Source organism: Phaseolus vulgaris, chromosome 11 (genome assembly GCF_000499845.2).
Source record: "Phaseolus vulgaris cultivar G19833 chromosome 11, P. vulgaris v2.0, whole genome shotgun sequence".
In the NCBI taxonomy this organism is placed as follows: Eukaryota; Viridiplantae; Streptophyta; class Magnoliopsida; order Fabales; family Fabaceae; genus Phaseolus; species Phaseolus vulgaris.
The window spans coordinates 8936385-8951450 of NC_023749.2; the positions used below are offsets into that span (position 1 = coordinate 8936385).

General features: G+C 32.5%; 2 protein-coding genes across 8 annotated transcripts; both read right to left on the minus strand.

The window, feature by feature from the left end:
• Positions 1-1106: 1106 nt before the first annotated feature.
• LOC137820614 (uncharacterized) lies at positions 1107-7117 on the minus strand. 7 transcript variants are annotated; one of them, XM_068624792.1, is made up of 4 exons: positions 3238-7110; positions 2985-3086; positions 2423-2704; positions 1107-1363 (listed from the first exon to the last, which is right to left on the minus strand). In XM_068624792.1, exon 1 carries the CDS (start codon positions 6810-6812, stop codon positions 4128-4130), a length of 2685 nt encoding a protein of 894 aa, XP_068480893.1. In that variant the 5' UTR covers positions 6813-7110; the 3' UTR covers positions 1107-1363; positions 2423-2704; positions 2985-3086; positions 3238-4127. The 7 variants fall into 7 exon arrangements, with proteins under 7 accessions (XP_068480893.1, XP_068480918.1, XP_068480909.1 ...); XM_068624817.1 differs by adding an exon at positions 2216-2322 and having other exon boundaries at positions 2985-7110; XM_068624808.1 differs by adding an exon at positions 2216-2322 and having other exon boundaries at positions 2401-2704; positions 2985-7110.
• Positions 7118-10839: 3722 nt separating this feature from the next.
• On the minus strand, positions 10840-13195 carry LOC137833589 (uncharacterized). The gene is made up of 8 exons (XM_068641933.1): positions 13031-13195; positions 12674-12941; positions 12115-12199; positions 11913-12037; positions 11677-11815; positions 11458-11515; positions 11307-11363; positions 10840-10956 (listed from the first exon to the last, which is right to left on the minus strand). Exons 1-8 carry the CDS (start codon positions 13193-13195, stop codon positions 10840-10842), a joined length of 1014 nt encoding a protein of 337 aa, XP_068498034.1.
• Between the last annotated feature and the right edge of the window lie 1871 nt (positions 13196-15066).

Here is a 15066-nt window from a genome sequence, read left to right on the forward strand (position 1 = left end):
TATATTTTTAGCTTCAATAATTCATAGATGTATTTTAAATTATGTAATTCTAAAATATATTTTAGATTGTAAAATTCAAAATGTATTTTTTTAAAATTAAATAATGTAAATTGTGTAATTCAAATATGATATTTTTAGATTTGAAAATAATTTAAAATGTATTTTTGAATTCCAAATTTCACATTCTGAAATAGATTTAGATTGCGATGAATAAATTGTATTTTTTTTTTAAATAGTTGAACTCATCTAACATCTTTTTTCAATGTGCCATACTATAAACAAGAAATTTATCTTTCATCTTAATTTATCTTATACTCTAATACTGTGATTCATCTCATATTCTAATATTTCTATTTATCTCATTCTAATCTTTTGAATCTTTGGTCACCTAATTTCTTTTATTTAAATCTCTTAATTTAACTCCTTTTGAATTCTCTTTATTCATTTTATATTTGATTTATTTCATATTCTAACTTCTTTACCTCTTAGAACTAATTCTTTATATCTTTATATCGTAGGATCTAATTTATCTTGTAACATCTTACATAATTTACGTCATATTCTAATATTTATATTCTAATGTCTATATCAAACCTAATTTATCTCATTCAAATTTCGTTATCTCTTAAAATCTAATTTATTTAATACATTCAAATATCTCAGAATCTATTTTATTTAATGTTTTTAAGCCTTCTGTCTCAAAGAACTAACTATTTATATAATTTCCTTTATGAATTTAATTTATCTTCATATTTTTGTAACTAATTTATCTCGTAATATTCTCATTTACTTCAACTTTATTCTTAATTAATTTGTGTCATATTAATTAATCATTAAAAAACATTTGGAGGAGGGGCAATCTCTACACAAAAATACTAATATAGAAGTAATTTTAAAAAGAAAAATTTGGAAGGGGGCAGCTGCATATAAGATCCACCATTGTTTATCTACATATAGACTTTTATTTTTTTGGTAAGATAAATTTGAGTTTTTAGCAAAACTTTCATCATATATACTTGATTTCAGTTTCAAGTAATAACTTAAATAAAAATAATGTTTTTTTTCATACTCAAATTTATTAATATACTAAAATGTAAGAAATTGAATATCCAAACATATAATTTAGCCAGTAGAACTCGGGAATCAAGATGAAGTGTGTTACAAGTAGTTAAACTTAATGGGTAAATTCGTTTGATAAAATGTATATACCCAAAAGAGGGTAAATAACATTGTCCGCGAAAAGGTGTGCATCACTTTTATTTACTGTTACAAATGATGTAGTATTACCTCGTACTGAATTTGAATGCCTCCATGTAATTTTACATGTGTTGAAAGAGGATTCTGCTAAGGATTTTTCATGTATCTGCAAGTAATAAAAGATTGTTGATCACTACAAAATCATGGTTGTCAAATCAAGTGCATAAGATTGCACAAAATTAAACGCTAGAAATTATGCCATTCACTATTCTAACATTGCACGCGAGACAATCAACAAAAAGGATGCAAATAGGAATTGGAATTATGCAGAAGGTTGTGCAGTGAAAAGCATTATTTTTACCCCATATTTCATAGTTATACGAGGTATGAAGACATCATTCATCACGGGAGTCTATAATGACAATGTTCTACGACAAACCATGTCAGACATTTCCACATAAATATATGTTTGGAAAGTGTATACAATTGAAGACAGATATTAGATTGTAGGGCTAAATAAAATGTTATTTCCTTACTGTTTCTTTTGTATGTACCCAGATTTAAGGTTAAGGCAAGTGCCTTACCTTTGTTTGGTAACTCATATATATACATCAATACAGATGAAGAGCAATAACTAGATCTAAGGAGAGAGAAGAATCCTAAGATCATGAGACGGGAAACATGTCCCAATACCAAAGTAATCTGAAATAGTGAATCAAGGTCAAAAAGGCAAAAGATGCCAACAAGACAAACGGTGATGTCAAGGAGTGATTATGGCAGTGGGAAGGCAACATGTGGAGGACTTGTACCAATAAATAATTAAGTTTTCCTACCAATATGGGTTTTTTTTTACAATAGGAACTCCTGAGGTTCTACATCTCAGCTTTATTTGTTTCTTTATAAAGATCAACTACATATTTTCTTTGGGAGATGAAAATATATTTTCTTTAATAGGAAATACTTAAGTTTTACAGTGGACATTGCCAGAGACAATGAAGAAGACAGAGCGAGACCATACCTGCTCCAATACGAACTTGAATAAAGAAGATAGAGAAAAACAATGCATTCAACCTACAGGTTCTACACTAATGTCCTTGTATTGATATAATCCTCAGGTATGCATGACTGCAAACAATACATCATATGTAATGAAAGAAAAATTGCAACTCAAAACAAAATCATAAAGCACTAAAAGAGACCAACCATTTTCTAAACTAGTCTTCACCTTTAGGTGTCTGGCAGTCCATTGGTTTATCAAGCCTGTGAAATGTTTTTGGGTTGGACAAATCAAGATTTCCACTCTCATAATCAGCAAATACTTGTGGAAAGACTGGATAGATATTGGGGAAGATCATGTCCTGACAAGGTCTTTAGATGCATTGCATAAAGCACTGGAAATTGCTTATTTCTCCCTTGTGACACCTTTTAGAAAAGGATTTGATATTATCTTGAGAGATGGGTACCTTGTTGCTTTCTTGTTTTGAGGATCCTGAAATTGTTGTCCAACCTGATACAAAGCAGATAAAGTACATTCAGAAACGTGAAATGGGGGAAGACATAACCACACACCAAAAAAAGTGGCATGAGAACCAAATTTAAAAAGATAAAGGCAAAGCTCAGATCTGTGCTGCAACACTAAACACCTTAAAAAGAATAGCACCATAGAGAGGGTAAAAATTTCAAGTCCTTAAGGGCTTTTTATGCTACAACTCATCATCAATAATGCAGCATAAATGCCATGGTCATAAACTAGCAATAATATCAAAAGATAAGGAGATAATTCTTACATGCTATTCCGAGTAAGATTTATGTTGAAAATAAGGCTTTGACTCTGATTCATCAGGACCATTTTCAATTTTTCCGAGACAACTCTGGTTTCTCTAATTAAACTGTTCATCAAGAATATTCTATACTGTATCAACTTCATGCTTGCAGTATTCAAGCTTTTTCCACATTCAATACAGACCTTCAATGGTAGACAACTGCCATATTGGCTCTTATGTGAAATAAGATTTACTTAGTGAGAAAGATGACACTTACTGTGTAGAATCCATCCATAGTTATCTTGCCAAACAACTCTCAACTCAGTGGAAACAGCATTACAAACTAAATCCAGCGATATCTTTGCTAATTTGCCGCACCCAGAGTCTTAAATCCAATATTGCAGCTTCTAGATATTTCTTTCCATTTCTTTCTTTTGACAAAAATCCATGTTTTTGATTCTTACTCCTTGAAACTTTAGCACCATTCAAAAATCTCAGACAAACTTCTAGTCAATAATTTATCAAAACCACCAAGGATCACATCAAGTTGCTGCCCTTGATCAGGTCTACAAACAAGCAAGTCTTCCAATGCATCTCCCTTGTACACTAGAAGATACTTGAACATGCCAATGGTAACATTTTGTACATTTTGCCTTTTACCACAAAGCTTCACACAGACAGCAATTAAAATCTGTATCGGTGTTGCTGGGAGAGAATATCATTCTTCTATGAGCAATCAATAATTGATAGACTGTACTGCTTTCCTTTCCTGAATCATCTTGAGAGGAAGTAGAGGACAAACTCTTTTTAGGTTCATTAAGTAAACCAACCACAAAAGAAGATCATCTTCCCCAATACGGACTAAGAAGGATGAGAGGAAGCAGTACAATACCATCCAAATAGATTAGAGCTTTTAAGAATTGAATGGATATAAGCCTCTAGCTGCCTACTTCCTCTTCAAATTGATGAGAGCCTCTTTTCTCCAGGAACAGCTTCTTCGAATTTACCATCTTATTTGTCAATTGCTTACTTAAAAATTTCACCAACCAAACCTGTCTCCAAGAATCGACCAAAAGCAACAGATAGGAGGAGATGGGGATCCATTAGCTTTTATCATATCTACTTTTTAAGGGGAAGAGGATGAATAAAGGAGGGACCACCCGTTAACTATTTTTTTTCAAATCTAGATTGAATACAAAATTCCTTATATGAATCAAAATTTTCTTGCCATTTAGACATTTGTCTCTTCAATAGATCATATGCCTTTAAACCTTGAGGTTCGAGCTTCTTCACAGAAGCATCAAATCTCAACTCAACAGGGGAAAGATCATCAAAGATTTTTTGGCCAACAGATTCAGTTTGCTCAGTGGACTTCTTCTCTGGGACATAAGAAATGAATGTATCATAATTTGTGTCACTATAAACAGACTTTTCATGTGCATGGTCAGCTGCCGACAAGTTGAATGAAACTGGACTGTATAACAAAAAAGATTTTGATTTCGAAGATCCAGCCCAGGTTTCCTCTCCATCCTCAGCAAGGGAGACTGCATGATTATCAAGCTGTGTAGGCCCATAAGCTGAGACAGCAATCTCGCCAGCCACCTGCATAACTTCTTTATATTTGAGGCTAAGCTCTGTTTCTACTGAAAATTCACCTCCTTCCATATTTGAGCTCCCATTGCGAAATTTATTAAGCACAAGAAGAACAGGAAAAGGAATAACTGGACCCACAATGTCATCATTGCTGTGGGGTGATGATTTCCTTAAAAAGAATGGAGGCAGTTGAGGAAGGTTGGGAACAGCTAAAGATTCCAATGCTACCCTATTGTGATCCAGGTTTCCAACAACTTCATGGCATTCAGCACGACTCAAAAACGCCAACTGCAGCAGTTCCATAGGTAAGTCAGCCCACAATCTTCTCAAAGCAACCTCATGTAAGCTTTCTGGTAGCTTGACATCATTAAAAACAGAAGTAACCGCAGGACATGATCTTAATTGACCAAACCCACAAGCATTTAATTTCTCACATAATAACTCGTGCACTTCTTTGCGTTCTTTGTCATGGGCATCCTTATAGTTGTTTTTTAGTTTTCTAATCAGGAATTGAGTAAGTCCACCACTTGCATATGATTCAAGGTAATCCAATTTTAAGTAGTTATAATTTTTTGGAAACTTGTACTCCTCATCACTCGTGGGATACAGTAAGTGTCTATTCAAACACAATACTTGATCGGGACAATCTTCTAAGTTTCTGGCCTGAGCCCAAGAGGCATGATATCTCTGCAATTCAAACCTTCCCGAGGAAGTAAGCCTTACCAATGTAAAACCCCCATTTTCATCAGGTTCACACAGTGATGCGGCAAGTTTATTGCTTAAAATGCCAAATCCCAAAACTATCTCTTTCTTCTGCTGCCAATCAATCCACTCAGGAAGCGCATCCTTTGAGAACTCTTTCCTTAAGAGACAACTTCCACAATGACACTCATGACCAGACAAATTAATCTCAACCGGAAGCTCCCAAGCACAAATGGTTGGGTTAATCTTCGACGTAACAGATTTTTTACGAAATGGTAATACATTCCCATAGCAGAAGATATTGAACTCACAATTCCAAATACTTCCCAACATAATACAAAACCCAGTTTCAGAAGCCAACTTAAAAGCATCCTCCCTCGAGTGGGACCTCAAATCAGACAAGCTCAATACAGACATGAAGCTAGGCCCTTCAATCCCATGCACCCATTGCAAAACCGGCACCAAAGGCTTCCTCACATCACATAGAAGCAAAACACTACTAGAAACCACAGCAAAGTAAAAGTTGTCCGGAGCAGCCCTTGCCATCGCAAGAAACCGTTCATTTTCATCCGGAGCATACATTCTTAGCGTCTCGATCTTCATCAAACAACTCACACTACAATCTTTCAGCCTCAAATCAACCAAGAAAACAGCATCAGAACGCGCCACAACCAAAATCCTGGGGTGCCAACTAAACTCACAGCTCAGCCACACCTTACTCTCTGAAGAATCAATCCAGGGCACCTTCAACCTAGTCCCCTTGAAACCAGCACCGGCGCCACAACACTCCAAATCAAACAAAAACAACTGGCCACTCTCCAGCAAAACCACGCTCTCTTCCAATATATGAGGACTCCAACAAGCATGTGCCACCGGACAAGTCTTGAACATCTTATCACCCAAACAAACCACGCTAGGTCTATCCAAGATTTGATTGTGCCTCGCAACGAACCAATGAACGGAATATAGAGTAGTAGCCAACAAATACCCGATAACTCGAGAAGCATCATCATCCTCGTCATCACTACCTGTGAAACCAAAATCAGCAACAGGGTTAACAGAAATGTTCAAGATACGGTGCGAGGAGCCGGTAGAGGCGTAAAAGACGTCGCCTTTGGTATCGAGCTGAGTATGGAAACGCGAGTCCTTGAAGCGGAGAGTGAAAAACGCGAGCTTGTGGTCGTTGGAGCCAGCGGGGAATAAAAGGAGGGCGTAAGGGCGGTGGGGGTAGGTGAGGAGGTGGAGGCGGTTGTGTAGGAAGGGGGGAGCGGCGTCGTTTTGATGGGTGGAGGAGAAGAGGGAGGCAATTGAAGAAGCGGTGGAGGGGAGAATGGAAGGAGGGTGGGAAGAGAGAAGGAAACGGGAAGGTAAAAGGTAGGGAGGGCAGTAGAGAGATGGTAGCAGAGAGGGGGAAGAGAAGAGAAGGGAGAGAGAATTAGGGTTAGGGTTGAAGAGAAGAGGACCTAAAGGGAGAGAAGGGGAATTGGAGAGAAGAAGAGGAGCTACGGTGGAGGAACCTACTGGGAAGAATGATTTCCATTCTTCTGAGAGTTCCATTGCAATTTCACAATCCCTCTCACAGATTCACCTTCTCTACCACACCTTATATATTGACATTCTCTGTCAACCAACATAAATCTCTATTTTTCTTATCAAGGTCATATGAAAGAACAAGATGATGGGTCATGCAAAGCCGGTGCGGCTTCATTGGATGCTTGAGTAGACAAAAAAAACATGCAAAGAAACAAAACCTAGCAGATAACATAAAAGAAGATTAGTTCAATCGTTATCATAGGCCGTTAAGGATTCAAACATAAACAAACATTAAAAGGAAATCGAAAAATAAAAAACCAAGCTTTCCTAAGTTCTAAATGCACTAAACATTGCATTTTTCGTTAAATAATTTCAATTTATACATTTTTAACAAATATGGTAAAGGATACTCTTTGACATGAGACAAGGTTTTAAATTGAGGTTGCATTGCAGCTACTTACAATTCTTGATATTGCAAATAAATGTGGCTGGTGTCCCTGTGCTTTTGAAAACCACAAAAACCTTTAAAGCCTAGAATCCGAAAACTAATTAGTATTCAAGATTTAACAGCTCCTCACAGACCTCGAGTGCTAATATAGATGCTGATTTTCTTACTGAACAGCATGAATACTAATGAAAAAAAAAAAAAACTAAATTCCATAGTTGACACCCAAATAGATTTTTTTAAAGTGCTACTATCCCAACAAAGGCCATAGATACAGGTGTAGCTAGGGTTTCTATATTTTAATACTAGGTTATTACACAGGAAAGATTTTATCTATAAAATTGGAAAAAATTATATTTATGAAATATTATTAATATATTAATAAATAATTAAATAATTACAATTTATGTAGGTATATATTTTAACCTTTTTTATTACAATAAAAATCTTAGCGTCTTATATAAATAATTTTATACAACCTTAAATTGAAATATTTTAATAATAATAAATTTTACAACATATATACTTTCATCTAATACAATCAACTCATACAATTTGTAAAGAAAGAAATTTATACAATATAACAAAGATTAGAGTTAACGAAACACTGAATTGGTTTAGAAGAGGAAAGTATTCAGAGAGTAGAGTTAGATTAGAGTTTAGAAACTTTTCAGAAATGCAACTAATAGTGTGATTGTGGAAAGGTATTTATAAATAATAACTAATAAGCAATAATTAATAGTTTTTATAGCAATTAAAAAAAAATGTTACATTTCTAGGTATTGAAATGATGAATGGTAATTTTTGTAAATAACAGTCATACTAATTAAATTGGTATTTTCCATTATGAATGAGAAGTACAGACAACCATAGAAAGAAGATTGGGTAAATAATGAGTTTAAAATGTAAGAGTTTGAAAAAGACTTCAATAGTTAGGTATATGTTTTAATGTGAAATAAAAAACTTTTATGAGGCAACATATCAATCCAATCCAGCAGAGTAGAGTGCATGCCTAAAAAATGCACCATCATGAATAAATAAATATTTTTATGGTTAAATTCTCATTCACACATATCCCTATCTAAAAAAATTAACAGAATTTCAAATAAAGAGCGTGGTGCATATTTGAATGCACATCATAAATTCATTTTTAATATATCATATTTTTAATTCTAAATTAGCAAAAAATACATTTTATAATTAGAATTTTAATTTAATTTATTTTTAATTAGTTAGCGTATACATTTAGTATGAAGTAGGAATACATTTTTCTAAATTTTTGGAAATGACAATGATACTAAATAAATTGATACTTTCCATTATGAATGAGAAGTATAGAAAATCATAAATTCATATTGGTGCATATTTGAACATACATGTACACATTATAAATTCATTTTAATATATCATATTTTTAATTCCAAATTAACAAAAATTACATTTTATAATTAGAATTTTAATTTAATTTATTTTTAATTAGTTAACATATACATTTAGTATGAAGTAGGAATATGTTTTTCTAAATTTTGGGAAATGACAATGATAGTAAATAAATTGCTATTTTCCATTATGAATGAGAAGTACAAAAAACCATAAAAATATTTTTGGTGCATATTTGAACATATATGTGCACATCATAAATTCATTTTAATATATCATTTTTTTAACAACCATGACAGCTTTCTCTATTGCATTCTCAGATGAACTATCATGTACATGTCTTGTACTCTCTATGTCAAAAATTGCATCATGTGTGTAGTTTAATCCATATGAAAATGTTGTTAACTTATTCTTTTGGCTTGTGGATTCTTGGTTGAAAACCATCTTCATTTTATTTGTTGGATTGTGTCCTGATTTGTCACGGACATCTACAATGAAGTTTTGATTTTAATACATTAGCAGTAAATAATAACCAACAATGAGAACCTCATTTACCTGTTGTTAAAACAGAATTTGCTTCTCCATAAGAAATTGTGGTTGTCCGAGGACTTTGTTTGCTGCAATTTTTATCTGAAGTACCTTAAGAAATCAAGTCATCAATGATAAACTTCAATTCTATATTTTTTTTAAAAATGGCATATGAGGTTTTACCTGTAAGTTTGGTAGCTTTTTTGTGTAACTTATTATGAAGGATGATTCCTTTAGTTTCTTGCACACTTTGACTCATCTGGATCCATATGCATATATTGTAGTTAGTGAAGTTCAGATAGTTGTTAAATTGTTTTGAGAAAAGAATTTGTCAAATAGGTAGAGACCAGTGAAAGTTTAAAGCGGGAATCCAAATTCTCTTTTTTGGATGCACTTTGACTTTCTCAAATTTGGGCTATTCCTATGGTCTGCACAAATCTATACTACATCATCTCCTTCTTGTTATCAAGTAAAACAAATTAGGCTAGACAAAAAAGATTTACAAAAGACAGTCAAATTGTATTAATAATTAATTATAAAGTACAGATGAAAGTTGTCTGCACATTCCCAAAATTACTGACAAACATTTTAAAATAAAATTTTATGAAAAGTTACACACACGATTGTCTATTGATCTTGGTAGCTTCCCAAGGTAGATATTGAACATGCCCAATTCTATCTCAATTTGAATACTGTGATATAAGCAGTACTATTCTAATATTTACTTCATCTGATCATGGTATCAATCTTACTATCACTACTGTTCTAAGGCAAGTTGTGCTTCAACATTTGCTTACTGATTTTGAAGTTAAATTGCTCATTCTCATCCAATCTGTGGATGAAATCAAAACTCATCTTTAGCTTAAATATGCACACTATCTTAAAAGGAGATGGTTTTCTATGCAATTTGTTTTCAGAATTACTGGAAGCTTCTGCAGCATGATGTTAATGTCAAAATTCAACAACTCTTACAAAATTGTATCTTAGCTGACTTGAATTTTAATGTCATAACTATCATTCACAAAAATCATAAGGCTTAACACAAATTCCTTTGTGTAATTGTATTCACAAAGATCAATAAAGTTTAGCAACAGTTGGGCAATCTATTCATCATAATGTTACCAAAGAAAGAATGTTTGAGCTCAAATCCAATACTACCCTTGAAATTTCATTTATTACAACCTATTAATAAATCCATTACACGGACTAAAGTCATGCACTGCATAACACACTTGAAAGATACAAACAACACATTTGATTATTCACATTAATAATCAAATCTCAAAGGATTTATACATGTTTAAAATATTGTATGAACAATCTTCAATCTTATAACAATGTCGTGGAACATTTTGGTTCACCTCTGCAACTTTGTTATGACAGAACTTTCAGCATACTCTAACAATCTTCATCCATTGAGGATCAAAACATACAAACCTACAAAATAGCAATACACAACTAAACAATGCAATACATAACATGTCATACATAATAGTAATCATAATATCCTCAAAACATAAAATAGTTATGACATTGTTTTGCATAATATATCAAATCTACTACAATATTACATAAGTAAGCAAATTACTCTCCTATCCTCAAAAGATCAAATGTCACACATAAATTTTAAATAACATTTCACTTCTCAATTTTAACAGTTCTTTTGAATGTCTTGAGTGACAGATTTTCCTCTGGAACTTACAACAATGGTGAAGATTGTCTCTTGAGTGGAGTCACTATAACACTGTCATTGCTCAAATCCACAGTTTGAGATTGCGACTCATTGCATTCACTCCCAAACTTTGTCAACAAATCCTGTTTCAATACACACACTTTCAAAACAAATGTTTTCAACTAATGCTATTGTCTATTAGAATTATTTATACCTTTGTGATGTTCTCACAGGAAGCATCAGTTAATGCTAGCTTTTCTTTTCCTTTTTTTTCCATCTTGATCATACATCTCCTTATCAAACAAATGAGGATTTAAACAAATCAGTACTTAACAAACATTTTATATTACAGACATTGTACAGTAAAACATAACTTACCAATGAACTATTATTGTCACTGATGAAACGTTGAATGATGTCTTCATCCACACAAATTTTTTTAACTCTAAAGGTTTGCTCAAACCTGAAGCCTTTTATCCATTTTTTAATCAACCTTAAACAAAACCTTTTTCTCCAATATTTTTGCAAATTCATTTGGAAGATTTTCGTTCTAAAATAAAAGTTTAAATTCAAATTAATCAATGCACGTGTTATATATATATATATATATATATAATTCACATTTAAAGGTGTGCAACAATAACCTTATCATGGTTTTCAAACATTTCAGCACATGATTTACTCAGCAGTGAACTTACTTCTCTGTCAAAAAGCATGAAGGTTGTAGAATCAGTGTCATCTATCACACGAAGTTGCACTTTATACGTGCCATACAAATACAATATGTTTAACGCAACACATTAGTACTGTACTATAATCAATATCCGAGAATAAATCAATAACACATACTTCAAAACGTGTACCTAAGGGTGACCTTCATTACGTGCTTATTGCATTTTTCACAAAAAAGCATTTTGGAGTCGCGGTAAACTGCCTTGTTACATATGCATGCAGTATACCACCAATCATCATCATCCACAACATGTTTTATAGTTGCAAGAACTATGAATGTGTTGACTTGTTTCAATAAAATTTAAAAATAAGTGGAAACAAAAGACAAATAAGAATTTAAAATATATAATGACGTTTACTTCTCTACAATCCTTCAACCCTGCTATGGTGTTCCTGACGGTGGTCTTAAGAAACTCATCTTCAGGAGTTTGCTTTGAAGATTCACAGAGTTGGTTGAACCCCTGGGATGGAGAGTCCATTGTTTCTAACAATCTTTACCATTAAAACAAAATTATAATACATTCAAAAAATCGTCTCACCAATATCAAATAATGATATTTCTAAAGTACCTCTTTTTCAACAGTAATGCTTCTTCAGTCAGTACATTATATTCCACTCTTGTGTAATCAATACAGTTCTGAACATAGATGTTGCCTATATAATAAAAATTAACATGTAAGAAAATTAAAAAATCCAAACTAATAACAAATAATAGAGATAAGATATTTTGATTCATCCAAAATGATACCTCTGAAGAACTTGACTTTGGAAAATTCTATAGATATGACTGCATTGTCTACTTCCCCAGTTGACAGGAATGCATTTAACTAATCTACATAATTCCCAAAAAGGGTGCATTGAATCCTAAAACTACTCTCACAAAACAACTATGTTACACAATCAGTTTTAAAAAAAAAACAATGGTGAATAGAAGTTAGAACATTACCCATCACAATCTATGGAGATGACATTCATTTTGGTAACTTTTCCTTCCTTTGTCAACTCCCGCTCTGTGCCAACTCCAGTCAGAATTCCAATTATATATGCGTAAAACACTACTGAAGTTAATAACAGAAAACTTGTATTGAAAAGATACCAAACATCAGCATAAAAGTTAATTTAACTAACCCACTAAAAAGTCAGTGTCAAAGCCAGTAGCAAAAAGCAGTGAAAGAGGGGTGTAATGTGGTTTAGTTTGTGGTACCACTTCATTAGCCGTTAAAGATACCTTTGTTCCATATTGGAAGTTAATGTTATAAGCATGTTTAGTTGTTTTGTAAGATCCTAAATTGGATGCCAGACTAAACGATTGGATGGAATACACATGACCTTCAGATATCTGACTCTGGAATTTATATATTAGTGTCCTCCTCAGAGATGCATGGATTCGTACTCCCTAAAAAAATACATAAGGAAAACATGTTCAAAAGCAACACATATAAAATATATGTATGTCACAACTCTGAGTTTTATGAAAAAACTTACTTGTTCATCTTGTAGCCCCATCTCTAGTGAAAAAGGGATTTTCTGTTTCATGAAATCTTGCACACACCATAGCCGTAAGACTTTAACAACCACATTCCATGACTCCTTTTTTGAATTCACATCATTTAACACATTGATTGTTTGATCTAATTTCAATATAGACATAGTGTATTCCATAAAATAGAGAAAACAGTTTTAGTGAGAGAAACACAATGACAAAATAAAATTTCAATCGGAATGTATTCACAATGCTGAAGTTCATTTAAATAGAGTCAACATTACCTATCTTTATAGCACACCTTCATAATAAATGTATATGCTTTCCACATTCAACTTTCCATGTGTCAACTAAATTTTAACACCCTTAAGGTAAACCCAAGGCATGAGTTTTTTTAGAGCAAACATAAATTAATTGTCTTGCCAGAATTCTCCCCTCCAGACAATGAAAGGTACATCACGTTGCCTATATACAAAAGCAATTCTGCACATACTTTTTACAGTTTTAGGATGGCTTCTTGTACTTTATACACTATTGCAGAAAAAATTGATCATTGTCCACTGCTCTCATAAACCTCATTCAAACAATGTTATGAATCCAGACAAAATTAGTACTATTTTGGTGATACTTTCAGGAATCCACTTTCCATTTGGCAACCCAATTTGAACAACGTTTGGGAAAGGCCATGGTAGACCTTTTGCTCTACCACCCAAAACTTCATAGGATTGGCAGCTGTGGCAATTGGTTCACTTCATGAAACACACCAGGTTGAATTATACAGATCTGCAAACATTGATGAATGTGCAATGCTCTCATAAACCATAAAAAAATGTTATAAATGCAGTCCATGCAACAAAAAGTAATTTTGCACATACTTTTTACAGTTTTGGGAAGGCTTATTCAAGTTTATACACTATTGGAGAACACATTGATGAATGTGTCTCGTAATACAAACAAACCTCATTGAAACATTGTCATAAATTTTCTCAAAATTGGCGCCACATGAATTCCCACAATCCACTTTATATTTTTTTTTATTAAATTTTACAAATTACAATTTTTACAAACTTATTTGAAGATATAAATGGTGATAGATGGTGAAACTTTATTCTTGAAGCAATAATCAGGCATGCAAATATAGAACACAGATTGGTAAGCTGGCTTATGTAAGTGTTTTTTTAGAAGACTTATTCAACTTTATACAAACAAGCGTCATTGAAACAATGTCATAAATGTAGTCAAATTTAATGCAGTCAAATTGGCGCCACATGATTTCCCAAAATCCACTTTCTATTTTTTTTTATTAAATTTTACAAATTGTAGTTTTTACATTTGCCTTAATTTTAGGTTGATTTGATATTGATATTACAAGGGAAAATGGAGGATGCGTTCTCCTTGTATGAACAGGCTATTGCTATTATATTGAGAAAGGAAAAGAACATTCACAAACATTGTCAATCTTGTTTGCTCTGTATTCTGGATTTGTATATTTGGTATGTCCTTAACATTTGAAGCTAGTTATTGGTTTGACATGCAATATTGAAAGTGGACTTTCCAATTCTTACATGCAATATATTAAAATTGAGCTTTATACAATACTGCATTATAAAATATTCAAATTCAAAATTCCAATTCTGAAACAAATTAGAACATTATTCAGTTAAAATATTGCTAATACGGTTAAATTAAATAAATTTGAAAAATAAAATAAAATAAAATAAAAAACATAGCATGAGAAAAATATTGAGAAAAAACATGAGAAAACATATTGACAAACAAAAAATGAAAGGATGGCAGAGAAGATCAAAGTTTGCAACTTTGATAAAAAACAAAGAACAAAAAAAAATTAAGAAAGCTTTTGCATGTAAGAAAGAAATGTTTTTTATCAGAAAAAGAGAACCAAATACAAAAAAAAAATATTGAGAAAAAGAATGAGAAAACATATTGACAAACAAAAAATGAAAGGATGGCGAGAAGATCAAAGTTTGCAACTTTGATAAAAAAACAGAGAAAAAAAAAATTTAAGAAAGTTTTTTCA